This window comes from Conger conger, chromosome 3 (assembly GCF_963514075.1).
Source record: "Conger conger chromosome 3, fConCon1.1, whole genome shotgun sequence".
Taxonomy (NCBI): domain Eukaryota; kingdom Metazoa; phylum Chordata; class Actinopteri; order Anguilliformes; family Congridae; genus Conger; species Conger conger.
The window spans coordinates 69992182-70014188 of NC_083762.1; the positions used below are offsets into that span (position 1 = coordinate 69992182).

The 22007-nt window shown below is 44.7% G+C and overlaps 1 protein-coding gene across 1 annotated transcript in view; it reads left to right on the forward strand.

The window, feature by feature from the left end:
• Positions 1-18507, forward strand: part of slc24a6a (solute carrier family 24 member 6a) — a 44139-nt gene extending 25632 nt beyond the window's left edge. Inside the window, exons 3-17 of the mRNA XM_061234913.1 lie at positions 4778-4854; positions 5565-5639; positions 7280-7364; positions 8633-8736; positions 9193-9267; positions 9532-9557; positions 9980-10033; positions 10445-10598; positions 11690-11845; positions 14003-14276; positions 14844-15010; positions 15739-15853; positions 16860-16972; positions 17420-17485; positions 17969-18507. Coding sequence (XP_061090897.1) covers positions 4778-4854; positions 5565-5639; positions 7280-7364; positions 8633-8736; positions 9193-9267; positions 9532-9557; positions 9980-10033; positions 10445-10598; positions 11690-11845; positions 14003-14276; positions 14844-15010; positions 15739-15853; positions 16860-16972; positions 17420-17485; positions 17969-18079 — 1652 coding nt within the window. The 3' untranslated portion in view covers positions 18080-18507. The remainder of the gene's footprint in view (positions 1-4777; positions 4855-5564; positions 5640-7279; positions 7365-8632; positions 8737-9192; positions 9268-9531; positions 9558-9979; positions 10034-10444; positions 10599-11689; positions 11846-14002; positions 14277-14843; positions 15011-15738; positions 15854-16859; positions 16973-17419; positions 17486-17968) is intronic.
• The last annotated feature ends 3500 nt before the right edge of the window (positions 18508-22007 follow it).

Genomic DNA, 22007 nt, shown 5'->3' on the forward strand with positions numbered 1-22007 from the left:
TGTGTGTGTGAATGTATGGTGTGGTATGTGTGTGTGTGCGTGTATGCGTGTGTGTGTGTGTGTGTATGAATGTGTGTGTGTGTGCGTGTGTGGATGTATGTGCCTATGAGTGTGGTGTGTGTGTGTTCCTGTGTGTGTGTGCGTATGTGTGTGTGTTCCTTTGTGTGTGTGTGTGTGCGTATGCGTGTGTGTGTTCCTGTGTGTGTGTGTGTGTGTGTGTGTGTGCGCACATTATGACTCAGTCTGGCTGGGGATGTGTTTTGTGTGTGAGGGAGAGGGAGATTGGGCAAAGTCTCTCAGTCTGTGGGCTGCACATCAGGACCAGCATGGCAATTAGGGGCTCAGAAGTCTCTAACGAGCTGCAGGCTCCAGCCGGTGTCACCCTGCCACCTAAACAAGGTCCCCTGTCAACTCCTCACCCCACCCCACCCCAGTACCACTCTCTGTCTCTCTCTCTCTGTCTGTTTGTCTTTCCCTCTCTCTTTCTCTCACTCTGTCCCTCTCTCTGTCAATTCTAAACCAATATCAGGCTGCCTGATTTCAATGAGCTTGAAGTGGTGAAACAATTTAAGCTGGGAGCTGGTCTGAACTGGTCAACTAGCTAGACCACGTCAAGCTGGGAGATGGTCTGAACTGGTAAACCAGCTGAACCATATCAAGCTGGGAGCTGGTCTGAACTGGTCAACCAGCTGCCAGCTGTTTCAAAACTGCGGTTATGGTAAATGACTGGGACACGCAAGGTCGGTGTAGCCACAATAAGATCCACACAGCCGTTGGGCCCTTGAGCAAGGCCCTTAACCCTGCATTGCTCCAGTGGAGGATTGTCTCCTAAGCAAGGGACAATCCTCTCTAGAGCAATGTGGGGTTAAGGGCCTTGCTCAACGGCCCAACAGCTGCATGGATCTTATCATGGCAACACTTCTGTAGGGCTTGATCCACCAACCTTCCGGGTCCCAGTCATGTTAGTTAGCCATTAGGCTACAGGCTGCCCCCTGTGTAATCTGTGTGAGTTGCTGTTGATAAAAGTGTCCTCTGGATGTAAATGTGAGTACAGCAATGGGGGGAATGCCAGTGGATGCTGATGAGCTGCCAAAGCAGAACTTCCACAAAGCCCCGAAAGCAGAGACACCAGTCGGTCTCGATCACGTGACCGGCATTTAAACCTTATTTAAATGTTTTATCTCGCAAGGGTCCCTGTGGGCTCTTGAGCGGTGCAGTCGAGTGACTAATTATACAATTGAGTGGCAAATCGTGACCTATAAAAATAATTAGTTGACCTAATATGAGGGGGAGTGTGAAGATAGATGGAGCATTACTAAAATAAAAATAATTTATTTTAAAGAACAAATGCAGAAGTATTCGCCTGGTACACTGAACACAGGCAGATTTAATTTGTTTGGCAAAACTTGCAGTTTAACCGTAAATCAACCAGAAAAAGCTTTGCTTAGAAGCTTTGCATAAAATCAACATTCAAGAACTGATCAAAACAAGCGATGGGCTATCTGTGATCAACAGATGGGAAAGACAATTATATTTAAACACGTTTTATTTGTTCTTCAAAGGAAACTGATCACAGATTTGAATGTTTTTCTTGCTTACTACTGAGAATGACTTGTCGATTGTGAGAGATGGTGATTTTAAACTTGATTTAAGCTTGTGTGAGTACAATTGTGCCCAACATATTCTGTATGCCAAAGCTTATTATAGACATCCTTAAAAGCTTGTTGGCCAATTCAGTGCATATAACTTCAAATGCCCACGTTGTGCTATTTCGAGTATTGTTTAGTGAAGTAATTTCTGTAAGCTTGTGGCCACTATCAGGAGAGTGTTTTTTGACATTGTCTAATTTTCAGCAGCATGATTACAGAGCAAAGTTCTTGTCTGTTAGTAAGACTTCCCCTTGTGCCAGAAAACCGGTTGACATGATCTGGTGGTTTGAAAGTTGTGGCAACAGAATCCATGAACACTGCAATGACATTGAACAGCTTGCACGTTTATATCAGGCACTGGTTCAGCCGACTGGTTCAGAGAATGGTGCGAAAAAATAAGTGAGCAGCAGTTCTGCGGGCAGAAATGTGTTGTTCATGAGAGAGGTCAGTGGAGAAGGGCCAGACTAGTCAAAGCTGGCTGGAAGATGACAGTAACGCAAATAACCACACATTACAACAGTGGTATGTAGTAGAGCTTTTAATTTAATTTGATAAAATGTTATCAGTCATTTTTAATGAATGCTGTTTACTTATTCAACTTTTTTTGTTCAAGGTAAATGTTATATAACTGCTCTCATTCTCTCATTCCCTCTGCAAAAACGTACATCTGCTGCACTAATTAAAAATATTGCCAAATGTCTGTGGTCCAAGATAATTGGACTGAATTTAATGTGCTGTCTGGACACATTGCTGTCAATCATTGCCTGTGCTTAATTGGTGGTAATTACTTTATCAATGTACATGATTGGGATGGTGCAGTCTGGATAATTGGTTGACACGTGGTTTGATTAAATGCTGGAATGCTCTGGAACATTCTTTTTATAAACACAGTATCAGTGAGTGAGAAATAAGTGGAAGTGAGCAAGTTTAGTGGGCGATAGTTGAAGCCATCTGTGACAGGAAGTGACTGTAGTGTTGGTGCCTGAAGATTTCATGCTACATTTGTAACCTTTTCCTTTGTGTTTTTCTCTTCCTCTTTAAAATGCAGGTGCCAAATAAATAGCTTTAAAAAACATATACGTCAAGAGTGAAACTGAAGTTTCTGGTATGGCGTCAGTTATAGGTATACTCACTGCATGAGCTTAAATACAGCAACTTAACAACCAGAACAAAATGGTGGTGTTAAATTAAAATAACGATGGAAAACCGATTACCTGCAACTTATTTTTTTTAAATCTTAATAAAATAACAAGTAAAAAAAACGTGTTTTACATGGCTTGCTGTCACTCATACTGGGCTGCCAATCACCCAGTCCTCCCCCAGGGGGAAGGGCGGCGTGGCCCCCCCGGGGGGCTCTGGAAGTCAGGGCAGATATTCTTCATTATTTCGGGAGTACTGGGTAGGCTCCTGTGTCTGTGTACGGCTCACGTTTGGTAAGGAAATTAGGCGCTGTCTCTCGGAAATTGCAAATGGGGGCAGCCTGCCACATCTGTGCGGCCTGTTCTGCTGGCGTTTGCTTGTGTAAGCTGTGCTCGTAACTTGTCAAATTACATTTTTTTATCATTCTTCACGGTGGTTAGATAGTGTGTTCTCAGAGAGCAGGGCATGCCGTTTCCTTTGTTGTTTGGCTTGTGTGTGTGTGTGTGTGTGTGTGTCCCTATAAGTCATTTTGTTTCTGTTGTTGAGTAATGTGTTTGGCTCTGGGCTGTTGTGTGGTTATTACTCTGTCCTGAGGCAGCTGTTTGTTAGTGGATGTTAGGTGCTGTCAGCCGCAGCCAGGGGAGAGGGGACTTTTCTCCACTCAGCTCTTAGCTTGTCAGAGATTCTCTAACAACAGAAGTGAGGACTGTGTTGTTATTAAATCAGTCCTTTTTGATGTAAATTAATTGCGGATACCAGCCTAATTCTACCCATATGTATTTTTCTCTGTACTTGTTGCGCTAATATACTGTGCAAGCAAGAACTTCAGTGTTCGTCCAATTGACCAAAAAAGTCACCCCCATACTTCACTGCCATTTACTGCAATTACATATTGTCATGTTTGGCCTAATAGTTCATATAGTGTGTCACACTTTGGATATTTTTTTTAAATATCATCATTTAAAAAAAATATCTTCATCATTTTTATTTTTGGGTGATTGAATTTCTCCAGCCGATCCAGGCTGTGCTGCGGTTCTGTGCGTTCATACAGCTGACTGCAGTAAGGGCTTATACTGTATCACATACTGGAGCATTAACTACAAACTTTAATTTGAGTGGGGAACAGGCAAGAAGGTTTGAGACACAAAATATTCTGAATTTCTTTTTAGTAAGGGATTAGGCTGTGTGCGTTGGTGATAATTGTGAGCTGGGTTTAAGTCTAAAGATTATTTTCTTTACTTATCTTGCTTCTATTTTTACCCCCTTTCTTTGTTTAATCTACCTGGATGGGCTAGTAAAGCCTGTGTGAATATACTACCATTGTTTTGCTGTGTGCCATCTGAGGACATCGGGCTATGTGAATAGCTTGGCTTCTCTTGTCAGTGCCGGCAAAGCTGTTTTCATCTTTACATTGAAGCCATCACTGTTTTTCCACCTCTGTGTCTGAACAATCTTCAAATTCCTTTGTCGCTTAGTCTGAACCGTAGCACAGTGAATGCAAGAGCCGACAGAGAGATGAGCGTTGAGATGATGAGACGGAGAGGGAGAGAGAAAGGGGGTGATGAACAGACAGGGAGGGAGAGAGAGAAAGGAAGAGAGAGAAAGGTGAAGAGATGTATGCGGAGAGAGGGAAAGGTACATGATGAAAAGACAGGGAGGGAAAGAGAGAAAGGAAGAGAGAGAAAGGTGAAGAGATGTTTGCGGAGAGAGGGAAAGGTACGTGATGAAAAGAGAGGGAGGGAAAGAGAGTGAGAGAGAGGAGGAGAGACACAGAGAGGGAAAGGTGAAGAGATGTATGCGGAGAGAGGGAAAGGTACGTGATGAAAAGATAGGGAGGGAAAGAGAGCGTGAGAGAGAGGAGGAGAGACACAGAGAGGGAAAGGTGAAGGGACGTATGCGGACAGAGGGAAAGGGCATCCTGAGCCTGGAACTGTGACGTGTGGTGGCGGGGCGGTGAGTAACGCGGACGTCTCGTTCCCCCCCCACAGCGATACACGAGTTCCCGCAGGACATCTTCACCAAGGAGCAGCGGAGACGCGGCGCGGTGCTGCTGCACGTGCTCTGTGTGAGTGTCCCCGCCGAGCTGGAGTAGCACCTCCAACCGCCCTCCCCCTGGAGCTGTTCGCCCCCCTGCCGTCTGACCTCCAGACCTGTGGACTTCAGAGAGCGCCTGCTAGTTTAGTACATCTAATGTTACCGTCTCAACCTATAGGGTATTCCCCTGTAGCCGGGCTCCTCCTGAGATCTCTGTACAAAAGCGCTATACAAACAAAATTGAATTGAATTGAATTGAATTAAATTGAATTGAAGTCCCAAAACTCTCCCACAGACAGCGCCCCCCCCCCCCCCCCCCCCCCCCCCCCCCTTAGGGACCCGGGAAACAGCAGGCGGTTCACACATGCCGCTTCACGTCCCGTCTGTAATTAGGAGAAAAAGAGACACGTTTACCTGCGGGCCAGTTTGTGTGAGCGATGCTCTTGTACATTCAAATGGTGCATGGATATGCCTATTGCATAATGCACTGTACATTGCCCCTGTATTATTAGCCTCAGTTGCCTTCTTTGTTTAACAAAAGTGAACTTTGCTGTTACGTTGCTGGAAGCTGTCTTAAAGGAATGTATGCATTTAAATGATAGCCACTTTGATACTAGGTCGAATTTTTGAATAGCTTTTGTAAGGTAAATACCATACGGCAATAAACATGTTGTTAGCGGTCGCTGAAGTCTGTCTGTTACCCGCTAAAGGTATTCACACACTCTACTCTTTCTCTTCCAGGCCATCTACATGTTCTACGCTCTCGCACTCGTCTGTGATGACTACTTTGTCCCCTCTTTGGAGAAAATCTCAGAGGTGGGAACTAGGCCTTTTCATTATCAATTTTAAAAAATTAACATTTTATCCAGGATTTCATGGTGCCTGGTTGGCATTAGACATATCGACTTTCATTATTTGTTTATTCACGTAGCAGACGCTCTTAAAAGAACATTGACCGCAAGACTATGGACGCAGAATGCAATGCAGGCCTTTGCTCCAGTTTTGTCCGTTATTGACTCAAGGCAATGCTCATTTGAGTAATTTGACATTCTTTGCTGATATTCACACAATGGTATGCATCTATAAGCTCCTTTCAAGGAATGTTTTATTGCAAAATGCATGCCCTGGACCTCATTCTGTTTGCAATGAATGTGCTGTGCCCGACTTGTTACACTAGACCAGCATTTCTTAAACTATGGGTGTATATGAGGTAGGTCTCAGAATGTGTCTGAAGTCCAATAACCTCTGCTAGTATGTGTATTGGATGGGTCCCTAAAAGGTGCTACATTTCTCATTTAAAAAGTATTTCCAATTTGAGTCCTGATATTAAAAAAGTTTGAGAACCAGTGCACTAGACACTCTCCTAAATTGCCGTTGGTAGTGTGGTAGTTTGCCCCTGTTGAATTCTGATGGTGCCCATTTCCTGTTCTCACATTTCATTTCGTGCAAATACAAGGTAAGACATGCTGTAGGGTGGGTTTGGCACAATATGCTGCACAATCTATTCTCTTCTGCTCAATCTGCAAACATGAATCAATCTATTTCTATTTTTTAATCAATCTATTTTTTATTTTTCTACTTTTACCCTAATGATAGGATAAAAAGATACTGTGATGCTGTTTTGGTTTTCCCATTGTGCTAACCTGCTTCGGCCTCCTCTCTTTGCAGATGTATTTATACATTCTGTCTCTGTGCTCACCTCTCTCCCTCTGTCTTTTCTGTATTTAGGCAATGTCTGTGTGAATTAACCTCTCCTCCCCTTCCTCTCAGGGGGCAGGTTAGAGAACTGTGTTTTTCACATCATCTAACCTGTCCCTACCATTCCTTTTCTATCTACCTATCTCTCTATCTCTATCTCTATCTCAGTTTTGCTATTTTTCTCTCTCTCCCTCTATTTCTATCAAATGGTAAATGGTAAATGGCAGGCATTTATATAGCGCCTTTATCCAAAGCGCTGTACAATTGATGCTTCTCCATTCACCCATTCATACACACACTCACACACCGACGGCGATTGGCTGCCATGCAAGGCCCCGACCAGGTCGTCAGGAGCATTTGGGGGTTAGGTGTCTTGCTCAGGGACACTTCGACACTGCCCGGGCGGGGGATCGAACCGGCAACCCTCCGACCAGACGACTGCTCTTACTGCCTGAGCCATGTCGCCCCAATGTCTCTCTCTCCCTGTGTCTCTATCATGCTCTTTCTCCCTCTCCCTCTCTCTATCCCTCTCCATCTCTCTCTGCCTCTTTCTCTCCCTCTCTCTACCCTTCTCTCCTTCTATCTCTATCTCTCTTTCTCTATCTCAATCTCAATCTTTCTCTCCTCTATTTCTATCTCTATCTTTCTTCCTCTATCTCTCTCCCTCTCTCTCCCCCTATATCTCTCCCCCCCTCTCCCTCTCTCTCTCTCTGTATGTACAGTGTCTTTGTCTGTTAACCCCTCATTTCTTCCTGTAGAACCTGCAGCTCAGTGAGGACGTTGCAGGGGCAACCTTCATGGCAGCTGGCAGCTCGGCACCAGAGCTCTTCACCTCACTGATTGGTCAGTTTAGCACATGACATCACACTCTCATCATGACACAACAATGGGCAATGCTTCAGTTCATTCTTGAATCGCTTTTCTATCGTAATTCATTGGAACCTTTATTAACGTTTGTCCTGAATGGTGCAGTTCCATAGATTCCCAGCAGATGTCAGTGCAGGCAGCTTTAAGTGCGGTTGGGTATTGAGATGGGGAGGTGAATTAATGACAGTAATAATTACAGCAGCATGGGGCTTATTCATATGAGACAGGGTGGCCTCTGTCCCAGACACACGTGCTCTTTTCTGCTGCGAAGCTAATGTAAACAATAATCATCATAAATGTACTCACCAGGGATCAGCAGGATTAACAGGATCAGTGTTCGTATTAATTTAACCCTCGGGAGCGGGAGCCGAAAGAGACCTGCTCCATTCTATTGGCTGTCAATCAGCTTGATTCAGCGAAATGTCAGGCGACCGTAACGGAGAACAGCGACTGTGAAATGGCATCGACTGCATGGCAGCGTGTGCCACTCCAGGTCTTCACGTGTCCTGGGTTCATTAATGCTACTCTGAGAATGGTGCTCTGAAAATATATATACGTTTATATAGTAACAAAAAATTTGACTTGTGACAATCCAAATTAATAGTATTGAATTGATTTGGATTCATTACATTTGTGTCAGTCAATTGTCACTGGGTCTGGGACAATTAATTGAAGAAGTAATATTGAATCAGTATTTAATTAGTGTAATCAGTGGAGACAGCCTTTGCTTTATGTTTTAGCACACCAGGCATCCAATATTTCTTCCACAAATTACTCAAAGCAAGAAACTGTTGCGATTTTCACCCCAGATAAACACTGAATTATGCACTCAGTCAAACCTAATTAATTAAGAGTGGTTTAAATATAAACCAGCACATGTACTGTAGATGGTTCCCAAGACCAGGCCTGGGAGTCGCTTGTGTGAATGCAACAGGGCCTCTCATTTATCATTTATTTATCTCTCTCTCTTTATCCCTCTCTTTTTTCTCTCTCTCCCTCCCTCCCTCTCTCTCACTCTCTCTCTCCCCCCTCTCTCATCTCTCTCCCTCCCTCCCTCTCTCTCCTCTCTCTTTCTCTCTCCCTCCCTTGCTCTCTCTCTCCCTCCCTCTCTCTCTCCCTCCCTCCCCCTCTCTCTTTTTCTCTCCCTCCCTCCCTCTCTCTCACTCTCTCTTTCTCTCCTCATCTCTCGCTCTCCTTCTCGCTCTCTCCCTCCTTCTCTCTCTCTCTCTCTCTCTCTCTCTCAGGTGTGTTCATCACTAAGGGAGACCTGGGCGTGGGTACCATTGTAGGGTCTGCCGTGTTCAATATCCTGGTTATCATTGGCGTGTGTGGAATCTTTGCTGGACAGGTATCCTTGCCCTCGGACAGCCAACAGCACTGCCCTCAAAGCTTTGATTAGGCAGTCAGATTCTGGACCCTCTGGGTGGAGAGGTGTTGTTGTTCTCTGTATGAATATGCTGTATAAAGAACAGACAGGCAGTGCACAGAGAAATGGCATCCTGCCTTAACAAATAACTTATTACAGTATGACACTTTTCTATTTCCCTCTTAAACCAAACTCGGGGAGGGAACAAGAACAGCATGTACTGTACTGTACGAACTCGCAAATCACATCTGACTTATGATAACGGCAAGGGAAAGGATTTTCAGTTCACATTCATTCCTATTGTCATTAATAATCCACCAGCGCTGAATGTTGTAATTTCACACATTCACACGGTCGGGGGTTTACTGTGAAGATATCCAATTTGAGTCGGGAGTTGTTTGTGCACGGTGTAATCACCGAGTCCCTCTTTGTTTTCAGACTGTTTACCTGACCTGGTGGCCGCTATTCAGAGACTGCCTGTACTACATCTTCTCTGTGCTGGCCTTGATACTGGTGAGGCCTGGTACAGTTCTGTGTGACAGTTATTTATTATCAGTGGGATTATAATTTTTTCATTTTTGTCAGTAGTCATTTCTCCCACAGCTATTGAGATCATGATGATGGCACAATAAAAGAATTATATAACTGTAATATAACCGTATCTTTTTTATTAGTTTACAGTAGTTATTTAAATAACTATGTTATCTTTTTTGGAAAGGATTGAGCTATAAGAGCTGCACAGTAAATGACTCTTTTGTTTGTTTTATTCTTTTGCAGGTTATCTATGATGAGAAAGTTATTTGGTGAGTGTTACTACAGACATAGAAGGAAGAATTATTCTCCTATTTTGGTTTAGCTTCTAAAGTCATAACATATCACTGGATTGAAATACCATCATTTCATCTTTAAAAGGGTTGCTTTTAATAATGGGAAAGTTAAGCATTTGTCTAAAACTGGCCATAGTCCTAATCCTCAATGCTCTTGAACGGTGAAGTAGGTTCATTCATCAACCATGGATTTTCACCCATCTAAACATTTTCTTCACCATAGCGAAATGATGATTGACTGTCAGTCTGCCAGCCAGCAAAAGTACAAGGTGTAGCTCATGAAGTCTGACTATAAGCAGCCTGTATTGCTGAAAATGGGTCCTTTAAAACCTGGACATGATGATAAGACAACTACAGCCACGCCTCCCTGTCTGAATGTGTTTATCTCCTCAACGCAGGTGGGAGACAATCATCCTGATATCCATGTATGGCATCTACATTCTCATCATGAAGTGAGTGTACAGTGCTTTTGCCCAATCACTGTTTCTGTGAAGAGACACAATGTCCTTAAACCTAACCCCATGTATTTTAGTCAATGAGCACTAGACTTGACCACAAAAATACTATGTCATATACGAAACGAAGGAATATTTCAATGTTTGGTAAATAGTACTCTAATGGGGTTGAGTTTTCACACAAATATAAGCATATTTACTTTGAACGCCTCACAGAAAATGTATAAATGAAGTTGAGAACTGATCAAACAATGACTAAATGTAGGCGCTGCCATCGTGACATAAATCACCGTAAAGGACATGCGTATTTATGAATGGCTACATTGCTGTAATCGCGAACCGCAGTGGCCCGGAGGGAAGTTCGCAGACGTGCTGATTAAACACCATCGCCATGGTTACGCCCGGCAGGTTTAACACTCAGATCTGGGGGTTTGTGGAGAGGCGCTGTGGGGGCCCGGGACAGCCCTGCCTGGTCACCGCCAGGCGCCGGGACGGGGCGGTGGGAGAGGGCGGGACCAACTGTGACACCTCCATGGTGCTGCTGAGGAAAGGTCAGTCTCTCATTGGTCAATCAACTGCCAATCTACTCCCTGTCCTCTTTTTTTATGTCTGTCTCCGTCTGCCCCTGTTCTATGCCCCTTGATGTCTGTCTGCCTGTCTACACAGGTATGTTTCTACTGCCTGTTGTCTTTCTGACTATCTGTCTTTCTGTCCATCCAGCTGTGTTTCTGTACTGGTGGTTCTTTATACTGCTGTCTGTCAGGTATGTGTGTATATGCCTCTACCGCTGTCAGTCTGTCCTTCTGTCATGCTGTCTGTCCTTTCATGCAGCTGATTTTCTGTGCTGCTTTCTATGGTTCCTGTTGCTGTACAATTGTTGTTTTTATATTAGTTTTATCTCCTGATCTGGAATACGCTGCCATATTCATTAGCCTGTGCTACACATCAATGCAGGGACACCTGTCAGTTCAGGAGAGTGTGGATACGCATGCATCTCGTCTGCAGTGTGTCCTGCCAGCTGCCAGCTTTTCATCCTACGACCCGCTCGCAGGGTGGCTCCTGTGCAGTGATACAGGGACAACCCTCTGCCCATTATTACTTTCTGTTCTTAGATGATGCCATGGACAAATATTCACTCATCTTAACCCCTTGAAGAGTAAGGTTTTTTTGGAATGTTGTTTTTCTTTTCTCAAAATTCTAAGTCAGCGTTCTAGAACTCCATTGCTTTCAATCACCAGTAGTGATTGTTACATCAGCATTAGAATGTTCGGTTGAGAACATTCTAATCACATATTTGTGACCGTCACCCCAGCTGTAGCCTGCACTCAACACTGACCCAATCTGGATTCAGCATTAGACCATCGAGCAGGTCACTAAAAACAGAAAACAAGCTCTTTAGAGGGATCTGCTACTTGGCCGGCCCACGTTAAATTATCCAGTATCTGTAAAACAGTTTTTTATGTATGCGTGTGTGTGTGTTCGTCTACACTCCTGTCCTAAATTCTGAGCAATGTGTCAGCAGTGCCCGCTGTACTCACTGCAGTACTGTTTGGTCACTGGTCTGGTCTGTACGTGTATGTGTCTGTGCCCAGGGCTGAGTCACAGTTTAATGGCCCTCCTCTGTGTGCCGCTGCGCCCCCTACAGGCCACCACCCCGGGCAGGAGTCCCCAGTGCTGATGGTGGACGAGCTCTTCAGCCTGCACCCGCACCAGTTCTCCTTCTCCGAGGCCAGCCTGCGCATCATGATCACCCAGCACTTCTCCCCCAGAACCCGCCTCAGCATGGCCGGACGCATGCTCATCAACGAGGTGCTGCTCCCCGGGCGGGACCCCTTCAGAGGAGAGGGACCCCTGGGTCAAATACTGTATGTCACTGTTTTGGATTCAAATACTCTTCTCCGATTGATTGATCTTGCCTGGCGCAATTGAGCCGACCAAGAGGACCCAGAGTTTGCGTGAATTTCATGGGTTCCAATACACCAGGATTCTGATTGATTGATCTTGCCTGGCGCAATTGAGCCGACCAAGAGGACCCAGAGTTTGCGTGAATTTCATGGGTTCCAATACACCAGGATTCTGATTGATTGATCTTGCCTGGCGCAATTGAGCCGACCAAGAGGACCCAGAGTTTGCGTGAATTTCATGGGTTCCAATACACCAGGATTCTGATTGATTGATCTTGCCTGGCGCAATTGAGCCGACCAAGAGGACCCAGAGTTTGCGTGAATTTCATGGGTTCCAATACACCAGGATTCTGATTGATTGATCTTGCCTGGCGCAATTGAGCCGACCAAGAGGACCCAGAGTTTGCGTGAATTTCATGGGTTCCAATACACCAGGATTCTGATTGATTGATCTTGCCTGGCGCAATTGAGCCGACCAAGAGGACCCAGAGTTTGCGTGAATTTCATGGGTTCCAATACACCGGACGAGCTCGGTGAAGCGTCGAAAAAGTATTTGAATCCAAAACGGTTTTGCATTTCACCCAGGTTCTGGTCCGAGTTTGCAGCAACAGTCAAATATAACTCCTGGCCAGGTCGGATTGCATTGCGTTGTTCTGAGGAGTTGTTCGTTTAACCCCCCCGGTGCAGTTGATAGTGTACTTCCTCTGTCATAGGCGGTGTTTGGAGCTGTAATCCTGGCTGTTATGACTTTTGATAAATCTCTTTTTTACATGAGTGTCACAGCAGACAGCTGTCACTTCAGTGAAACGAACCCTTTGTCATAATCATAATCCCTGTGCCGCGGTGATTATTCTTCTGAATTTAAATCCCTCTTCACATGAGGCTAATTGCACAGCACTATCCGGTAGTCACCCCACTGACTCCACTAAACTCTGCAATATACTTTTCTGTCCTGTGATGTGATATACAGCCATTCCTGGCAAGCTACTGCATTGTGATGTACTACTGTGCTGTGGTACATGATGTACTGCTTTGCTCTCAGCTGTGATGTACTATTTTGTTCTATATTGTACTGTACTGCTCTGTGGTCTGTGGTCTACCATTGAGTATAGTGAGGACATGATTTTTAATTGTATTCTTAAGAGAGGTGTTTTCACAAATAATCTAGAGGCATATGTACAGCATTTATCCCATAAAATACCTCCTGAATTAAATGACTATATGACTATATGTTTAGAACAGCAGTCCAGGTGTATTTTCCTAGTTCTGGATGTGATGCTTCGACTTGTGGTAGAACCTATGCACTTGTAAGTCGCTTTGGATTAAAAGCGTCTGCCAAATGACTAAAATGTAAAAAATGTAAAATGTAAATGAACAAATCCAATGTTGGGGAAAAAGAGTCCCTTCACCTTGGTATGTCTGAGGTCCTGGTTATGCCTTGTCTTGTCTGACGTATGTGGCTGTATTGGCCAATGCTGTTCCATTCTGTGTTATATAGTTACCTGCCACCCTGCTCTATTGGTCAGCACTATGCTGCTCTGTGTTGTATACTGTAGTACTGTGTGGCTCTGCTCTGATTGGTCAGCACTATGCTGCTCTGTGTTATATAGTTAACTGCCACCCTGCTCTATTGGTCAGCAGTATGCTGCTCTGTGTTGTATACTGTAGTGCTGTGTGGCTCTGCTCTGATTGGTCAGTACTATGCTACTCTGTGTTGTATACTGTAGGACTGTGTGGCTCTGCTCTGATTGGTCAGCACTATGCTGCTCTGTATTCTATACTGTAGTACTGTGTGGCTCTGCTCTGATTGGTCAGCACTATGCTGCTCTGTATTCTATACTGTAGTACTGTGTGGCTCTGCTCTGATTGGTCAGCACTATGCTGCTCTGTATTCTATACTGTAGTACTGTGTGGCTCTGCTCTGATTGGTCAGCACTATGCTTCTCTGTGTTTTATACTATAGTACTGTGTGGCTCTGCTCTGATTGGTCAGGCCTATGCTGCTCTGTATTCTATATTGTAGTACTGTGTGGCTCTGCTCTGATTGGTCCCTCCCTCCTCAGAGGCAGCGGCTGATCCGGAACAGGAGCCCCGGGGGCAGCAGTGGCAGTGGGGCGGGGCCAGGGGACACCCCAGTGAAAGCGGGCTTAGGGGTGGAGGGTGGCACCTGGGGTCTGGAGAACGGGGGCACCCTGGAGAACGAGCGGACCCCCCTGGATGAGCCCGGGGAGAGGGGCGAGGGTGGGGGGCCGGGGGGAGACATGGAGGCGGAGAACACTCAGCGTGAGGAGGAGGAGGATGATGATGATGCACCATTCAGTCCCCTGAAGATGCCCGGTGTGTGGCCTGCAATCAGTATCCTACATTTTTGTCTTCGCTTTTCTTTCGTCAAAATTCTCAGAATAGTCCCAGTTAGTCTCAGTTAGTATTGAAATACTGCAATCGCGCTCTTGCATTCTAATAATCTTCCCACACTAAGATTAATAACATGGTGAATAACAATAACTTCACCATTCAGTGACATATCAGCCACCATTCATGCAGTTAATGTAAAATGCAACAGGCATGTGATGCAGCCACATTAGATATAGGGAAGAAATCAGAGCTGGGTCTAATACGTAATTGTTTTCAATTCATTCAAATACTTTTCTGTGCTCAATTGATCTTGTCTGGTGCAATTGGGTGAACCAAGAGGAACAGAGGGCGGGGTCTGCACCTTTTGAGAGTATTTCATACTGTAGGTTCCAATGCACCAGGCAAGCTCAGTGAAGCGTAGAGCAGTATTTTAATCCAAAACAATGACGTATTTGACCCACGTCTGGAAGGTTTCAACCTCTTCAAAATACAGGTGTTTGATGTGCTGGAGCTCTTGGGTGCCTGACCGCATGCTCTGCTTGCCCACAGGGGGGCACTGTCAGAAGGTGAAGTGGCTGGTGTCCTGGCCCCTGGCATTGCTGCTGTACTGCACTGTGCCCAACTGCGTGCGTCCGCGCTGGACCCGCTGGTTCATGGTCACCTTCATGGGCTCCACGCTGTGGATCGCCATCTTTTCCTACCTCATGGTGTGGATGGTAAGAGCCAAGATGGCCGCCTGCAGGCGTCACAGCGCAAGATTCATTCAGCTTTGTGGGGGGATGAAATTCTGGGCTGGCTGTCAGGCTTTTTGAATTTTTCATGATTTTAGCAGAGATATTTCTAAGTATTCAGTCCATACATGTGCTAATTGAATGGAGTTGGATCCATCTTTTTGGATCCATCTCTTGCAGTGTATGAGTTGTGCCATATGGGTGATAAACATAATACATTTCATTTGCCAGGATTTTTTTATTTTGTTTTGCTGCTCAAAAATTTAAGAACTCCCCTCAGCAAAAACAGTTTCTGGGCTATCGTCATACCAACCAAAGATGTTTGTTTTGAGAAGTGCTTTGCTCACTCCTCTTAGCTAATACATTCTTAATGCCTTGATAGAAAGTCACTCTGATGTAAGTAATAACATATTGCTAAATGCTAAATGTCGCCGAAAGGTCAAAATGACTTTTAATGTATTCGCTCTCGGAAAGACATGATTTTTAGCTAATTAGTCAAATCATAATGGGACATACAGATAAAGAATACAGTGCATTTACATGTCATTGCTAAATATATGAGACCACCAAAATAATTGTCACGAATGAGAATAATTACAAAAAGTTTAGTTGAAAGTGAAGAAGCCCAACAGTTGTATAAGTATAAATCTATTTGTAGAGCTGCACCTTATCCTGGGTCTGGTGATGCAGTGTGTCATTGTCGCCATGCCCAGGTCACCATCATCAGCTTCACCCTGGACATCCCAGACGTCATCATGGGCATCACCTTCCTGGCAGCAGGCACCAGCGTCCCTGACTGCATGGCCAGCCTCATCGTCGCCCGACAAGGTGCCTCCCTGTGCCTCCCTGTGCCTCCCTGTGTCTCCCTGTGTCTCCCTGTGTCTCCCTGTGCCCCCCTGTGCCCCCCTGTGCCTCCCTGTGTCTCCCTGTGTCTCCTTGTGCCTCCCTGTGTCTCCATGTGCCCCTCTGTGCCTATCTGTGCCCCCCCGTGCCTCTCTGTGCCTCCCTGTGCCTCCCTGTGCCCCTCTGTGCCTATCTGTGTCTCCCTGTGCCTCTCTGTGCCTCCCTGTGTCTCCCTGTGCCTTTCTGTGCCTCTCTGTGCCCCCCTGTGCCTCTCTGTGTCTCCCTGTGCGTCCCTGTGCGTCCCTGTGCCTCTCTGTGCCTCCCTGTGTTTCCCTGTGTCTCCCTGTACCTCCCTGTGCCCCTCTGTGCCTCTCTGTGCCTCCCTGTGTCTCCCTGTGCCCCCCTGTGCCCCCCTGTGCCTCTCTGTGCCTCCCTGTGTCTCCCTGTGTTTCCCTGTGTCTCCCTGTACCTCCCTGTGCCCCTCTGTGCCTCTCTGTGTGTCCCTGTGTCTCCCTGTGTCTCCCTGTGCCTCCCTGTGACTCCCTGTGTCTCCCTGTGTCTCCCTGTGACTCCCTGTGTCTCCCTGTGCCTCCCTGTGCCTGCAGTTGCCCCCTGTCCCTCTGCCTGCTGGCCCCTTGTCTCGTCTGACCCAGTGAGACGCTCTCACACCGTCACGTTTCGGAGCTTGTTTCCCCAGCTCTGTTCTGAATCCTTCTCACTCCCGGTCTCGCACCCTGTCGTCCGATCGCTGCGCCACCTCTCCGTGTCTGATTCTTTAAACTCTCACCCCATCTCTCTGTGCTTGTCCTCAACCAAGTCTCTTATTTCCGTTTATAACTTCTCCTTTTTTGGGAATGTTGTTAGTTGTAGGTCACAACTGTTCTCATCTCCATCTGTAACGGTAACCTTGGCCTGTCCTAAATGCCTGCATTTATGTTTTTATATAGCGCCTTTATCCAAAGCGCTGTAAAATGAATGCTTCTCATTGCAGGCATGGGTGACATGGCTGTGTCCAACTCCATTGGTAGCAATATTTTTGACATCCTCCTGGGCCTGGGGTTCCCCTGGGCCCTGCGCACTCTGGTGGTGGACTACGGATCTGTGGTAAGACCCTGTTCCTCTCTCCTTCCCTCCTCTTTAGCCACCTGATCTCAGGGATGTGTATGGTTGACTTAAATTTTGACTTTCTGGCATTTACATAGTTGTAGGAATTGCATAGTGCTATTAAAGTAAAGTAGCGTAAATAAATTCTGGTTAAAGGGATAGCCCATGATGAGAACAACATACCCAACTCTACTTTCTTGTTACTTTTAAATATAACTTAATAAATTGAGCCCTTAGCATACCTACATTGTGGTTAAAAGGATAACCCATGATGACAAGAACATACACTACTCTACTTTAACATAAATTGAGAGCCCTTTAAAATACATTGAGTGAAATCCTTGTTTGTTTGATTTAAGCTGGTGTCATTTTGTTGAGTGGTTTGCCTCAAATTGCCGTAAATTGTGTGTGTGGCTGTGTCACTAATGACTGGCCTTTCGTGGACAGGTCTTCATCAATAGCAAGGGGCTGGTGTACTCTGTCATCCTGCTCCTGGCCTCCGTCACGCTCACAGTGAGTACTGCAGGGGTCAGGGGTCACACACAGGGGGGCTTTGGACCTGAGAGTTTAATAAACGGGCTCAATGAGCCTCCTCCTCATCATTTCGGTAGGTTTTATTTAAGCTGCTGGAGATGGACCTGGGCCACAAGCAACAGAGCAAAACCGTGGGCTAGGGCCCGTGCAGAAAAGTCATCACCATTTAGTCAGCAGCTCTTGTGGGCTCATTTGAAAGTAATTGCATTCCTCTTGTGTGGTTGTTAGGGTCAAGGGTTTAAGCGGCTGGACAAGTACAGGTATTTGTCCGTCATGAACGGGCATAATTACCATCTTAAACAGGGTCGTTAATCGTTGCACCAATGAGCAATGAGCACTTAGAATTCAAATGAAGCTCCATGCACTGTCCATTGCTGTTCACTTGCACAGAAAATGAACGAGTGCTCAGTGGCCTTTCTCACCGCTCATCATCAAAATGGCTGTTTTTCCTCTCTCTCTCAGGTCCTGAGCGTACATCTGAATCACTGGAAGTTGGACCGGAGGCTGGGGTTGTGTCTGATGTTCCTCTACGCTGTGTTTGTGCTCTGCTCCATATTTTTCGGGCAGCTGTAGGTGTTCGATGCAGAGGGCACGCCAGAGGTCGGCTGTTGCCCTCTAGCATACAGTACAACTCCTTGCCAGGGCAACATCTATGATTGTGCCCTTGCAATGAAAGCGTGCCATGCTTACACATACTGTACACTAGTACCTTTCACCACGTACAAAAATAATATCACCGTGTCTTCAGGTAGGTTAGGTTATCCTATTTGTTATTATTGTACCCTAATTGACTTGACCTTGATTCAGCATTGTATGTGTTGAGATGTCTAGTTAGCATTACGGCTCTTGTGGAGAATAGAAGGCAGTGGTTCTGGGAGAAGACCGGTGTAGGCCAGCGTTGCGGATACCCAGACCACACACTGGCCCTTGTTTTGTGAATTGGGTGTATAACTAACTAGCCAGTAGAAAACGTGAAAAATACTCTATAAAGATGCAGTAAATATGTGTAGACGCATGTACGTAGCAAAAGCAAAAAAACAAAAACAAAAACAAAAGGGATTTCTGGGTTTCTTAAGCTCACAACCGGAGGGTTATAGGCTCTCGCCCCAGGTGGGAGGAGCCCCGCTGCTTTGCCCTTGAGCAGGGTACGTTTCTCAAAGTGAAGAAGTCCTCACATTCACCGAAAGCACAGATTTCAACACCAACGCACAAATGACACGACTCGACACCAAACCAGAGTGTGACTTTTTCATTACAAAGCAGACTTTATCTCCTAAGTCAAGCGACTTTCCCGTACTCAGATTTAGCCAGAGAGGACAGGGCCCAGGGGTCCAGCTAAGCTCAGAGTTCAAAACCATGCAGTCAGGAGATGCTTGGGAAATGGGAGACGCAAAGAAAGGCAGCATTTAATATTGTCGAAAGGCACCATTTACCAACTGATAAGAAGTTTGGTAAAACCCTATCTCATGCTCTCCTTCTGTGAAGCCAAAAAACTGGTGAAAATAAAGCTTGTAATTAGTCTTGATAATCCTACAATTGCACTGACTACATTATATGGAAACAATACACATACCTAGATGGACTGTTGCTGTTAAGTACTTAGACCCTGAGCACCATTTTTTTTTCAGATTGATTTGGTAATATTTCTTCCATTTAAACCAGAGCATTATGCTGTGCGGAGATGTGAATTCGCCCATCCGGACGTAACACCATCCAAATCGTGCACGCTTGCTCGGCCTCAACCAAACCCTAATGTGTTGATACGAAAGAAAGATTTTGCAGGATTGAGACAGGCTCAGCCACAGATTCATTTGTTACACAACTTAGCCTTTGTTCGAAGTGGTGTTATTTGGTGATTAATTTAATCCAGTGGATATCAGTTTACCTCATCTGCCAAATCCAAGAATGAACTGATAAGAAAAATAAGGACTTGCTTTGTCCTGTTCAGATGCTGCCAGTACAGAGAGCATTCTCTTTTAGTGTGCCCCCCCCTCCCCTTCACTGCAGTGAGAATGACAAAGTGACTAAGTGGAGCTATATTAGAGGAAAGTTTCCCTATTCTGTAGCATACACTATTTATTATTAAGTATTTATAATAACATCCACCTCTGCTATCCACAGCTGGTAAGAACTTGTTAACCGGAAAACATGAAACCTTCCATGTTTAATAAGCGTTTTTAGCATAGCTATAATACTATTTAATAAGTGTTTATATATTTAATGACTGTCGGCACTTTTGATAACTTGTGTACGGGTTTAATATAATGGTTCATTGCGTTTCGGTACAATAAATGTTTTAAGACAAAGATGAAATCTCATAGTATATTTATGAGTATTATTATATTGAGTCTACACAAATCTCACATTTATCTTTGCTAAATGTTTACTAAATCTTTTACATAGTTTTATAAGAATGGATATCGGAGACCGCCTAGTTATATTTGTGATGTATTTTCATATTTTATGATTACCCAGTTACAGTGAGTGTACTTCCTACAATATTTGTGAATTCAACAGTGTTTGTTTGATTTTTTAGAATGTCTTTTGTAATAGAATGCTGAAAGATAATCTGCTGTTTAGACCCACTCCCTTTTCATCACATTTGTAATTAAGTCATTTTTATTTAAGCCAACGGGAAGACAGAATGGGGTGGGTAATATATTCTCTTTGCCGAGTTTCTTGTGCGTGTATATATGGGTGTGGAGTGGAAGAACGCTGGTGCGATTGCTGCTTGCCCAGCAGAAATATGATCATTTGTATCCCCCGTTATTCTGTTCCATTTTCTGACATGTTACCTTTGTTTGTGTGTTTTTGGTTTTGGAGTGAGGAATTTAAAGCCTAAATTTGTCTTTTTCTTAAATCAGATCCTAGATGGCACATAGTGTCCAGCACATATCTGTAGCAACAACAGTAACTCTTATGCCAAGGCCAGAGGTGCAGGGAGTGTAGCTGTTAATCAATCCTTATTGCACTCAGCATTAAATTAATGTGCTGTTCCAGCTCTCCCCCATAATCCAGACCTTAGAATCATAAGGTTCAAACTGACATTTTTGACGGAAATGATTCATAAATACATTGTTAGGGCACTAAGTATATGTGTGCAGTTATACACAAAAATAATGTTTAAAAGTGTGAAAGAATTGCAACATTTAAATGGTCGTATCTGCTTGGAGCCCATTCACATTAGTATCTTTGAAGCTCAATGTCTCAAAACCACTCAGAACGCAGAGAGAACCTTATAATTCCAAGGTCGCCCATTGCGTCAGACACCAATGATGAGGTCACCAAAGTCACCATCGGAAAAGGGAACCCCGCTGTCCATAAACGTGCATTAACCCCTGGTAGTCATTCCATTGTGTCCCGTATGGTCATTTGTGACCAAATGTGCTCCACTGTCAGAAATTATTCTTCCCTGTCAGCCTTAGGCTCCATGCTGGTTCCGGTTCATGAACCCGATTTTGAAACGGCCGGCTCGTTCAGACCGAAGATAAATTCGGAACCTGAAAAGTTGGTTCTCAGGTGGTTTTTCCTTGCGAACCGTGATGTCATCAGTGGGCGTGTCAAATTCTGTCTGCCTTGTGCATCGAGCAATGCCCTCCGTAGATGATGGAGGGCGGTGGAACTTTGGTTCTGCTTAGACTGGCATGGACGTGGGCTGGTTCGCCAGAAAGCACCATGGTTCTGAGATTCCAGAGCGGAACCGGAGCCAGAACCGGAACTAGAACCGGAACCAGAACCGGAGCCGCGGCTGTCTGTGTTCACGCTCCTCTCCCAGTCATATTGTAACATTGACGCAACGGCACTTCCTGGGTTTCCATTTTCTGGGTGGCTTGTGGCAAAACATTTCAATCGCGCTGTATTCACTATTTCGTGCTTTTCTTTTCTTTTTCTTTTTTTTTTGGAAAGATACAGGGAAATGTTAAATAATGTTGTACACTTTTAGTGATGTTTGTGGTATTTTAACAGGCTCAAACCAGGGCCATCAGTGTCAGTAATATGTATTTAATAGAAAGAAACCAAAAATGCACTGTAAAAGATACACTGTACTAGACACACTTGAACATTCTGATCATTGTTTGTTGAGGTTATCTGGGTTTTTGAGCAAGTGTCTTTTAAAATATTCAGTTTATTTACAATTTTAACCAACCATGTTAACCAATATGGAGTAAAGCAAATATTTTGAGAGAAGCCTAACTGAAGGCATCTGAAGTGTGAGACTTCCCTACCAACAGTGTTCTTTTAACCTAATTTTCAATCAAAATGGCTAGGTCACTTTGTAAGATCCAGAGTCATCTTCTGTTATTCTCTTTTGAGTCTGTCCCATATCTGCATTGTATCTTTGATGAACTGTCCAGGAGATTAATCTTCCATAGGATGCTTTTTTCTTTTTGATACTAAATATAATTAGCTACAAAATGTATTGGGGAAGCTTTATAGAGTCACACCGTTCAAAAACAAAATGGACTCCATCATGACTAGCCTCTGTTATAATGAATAAATG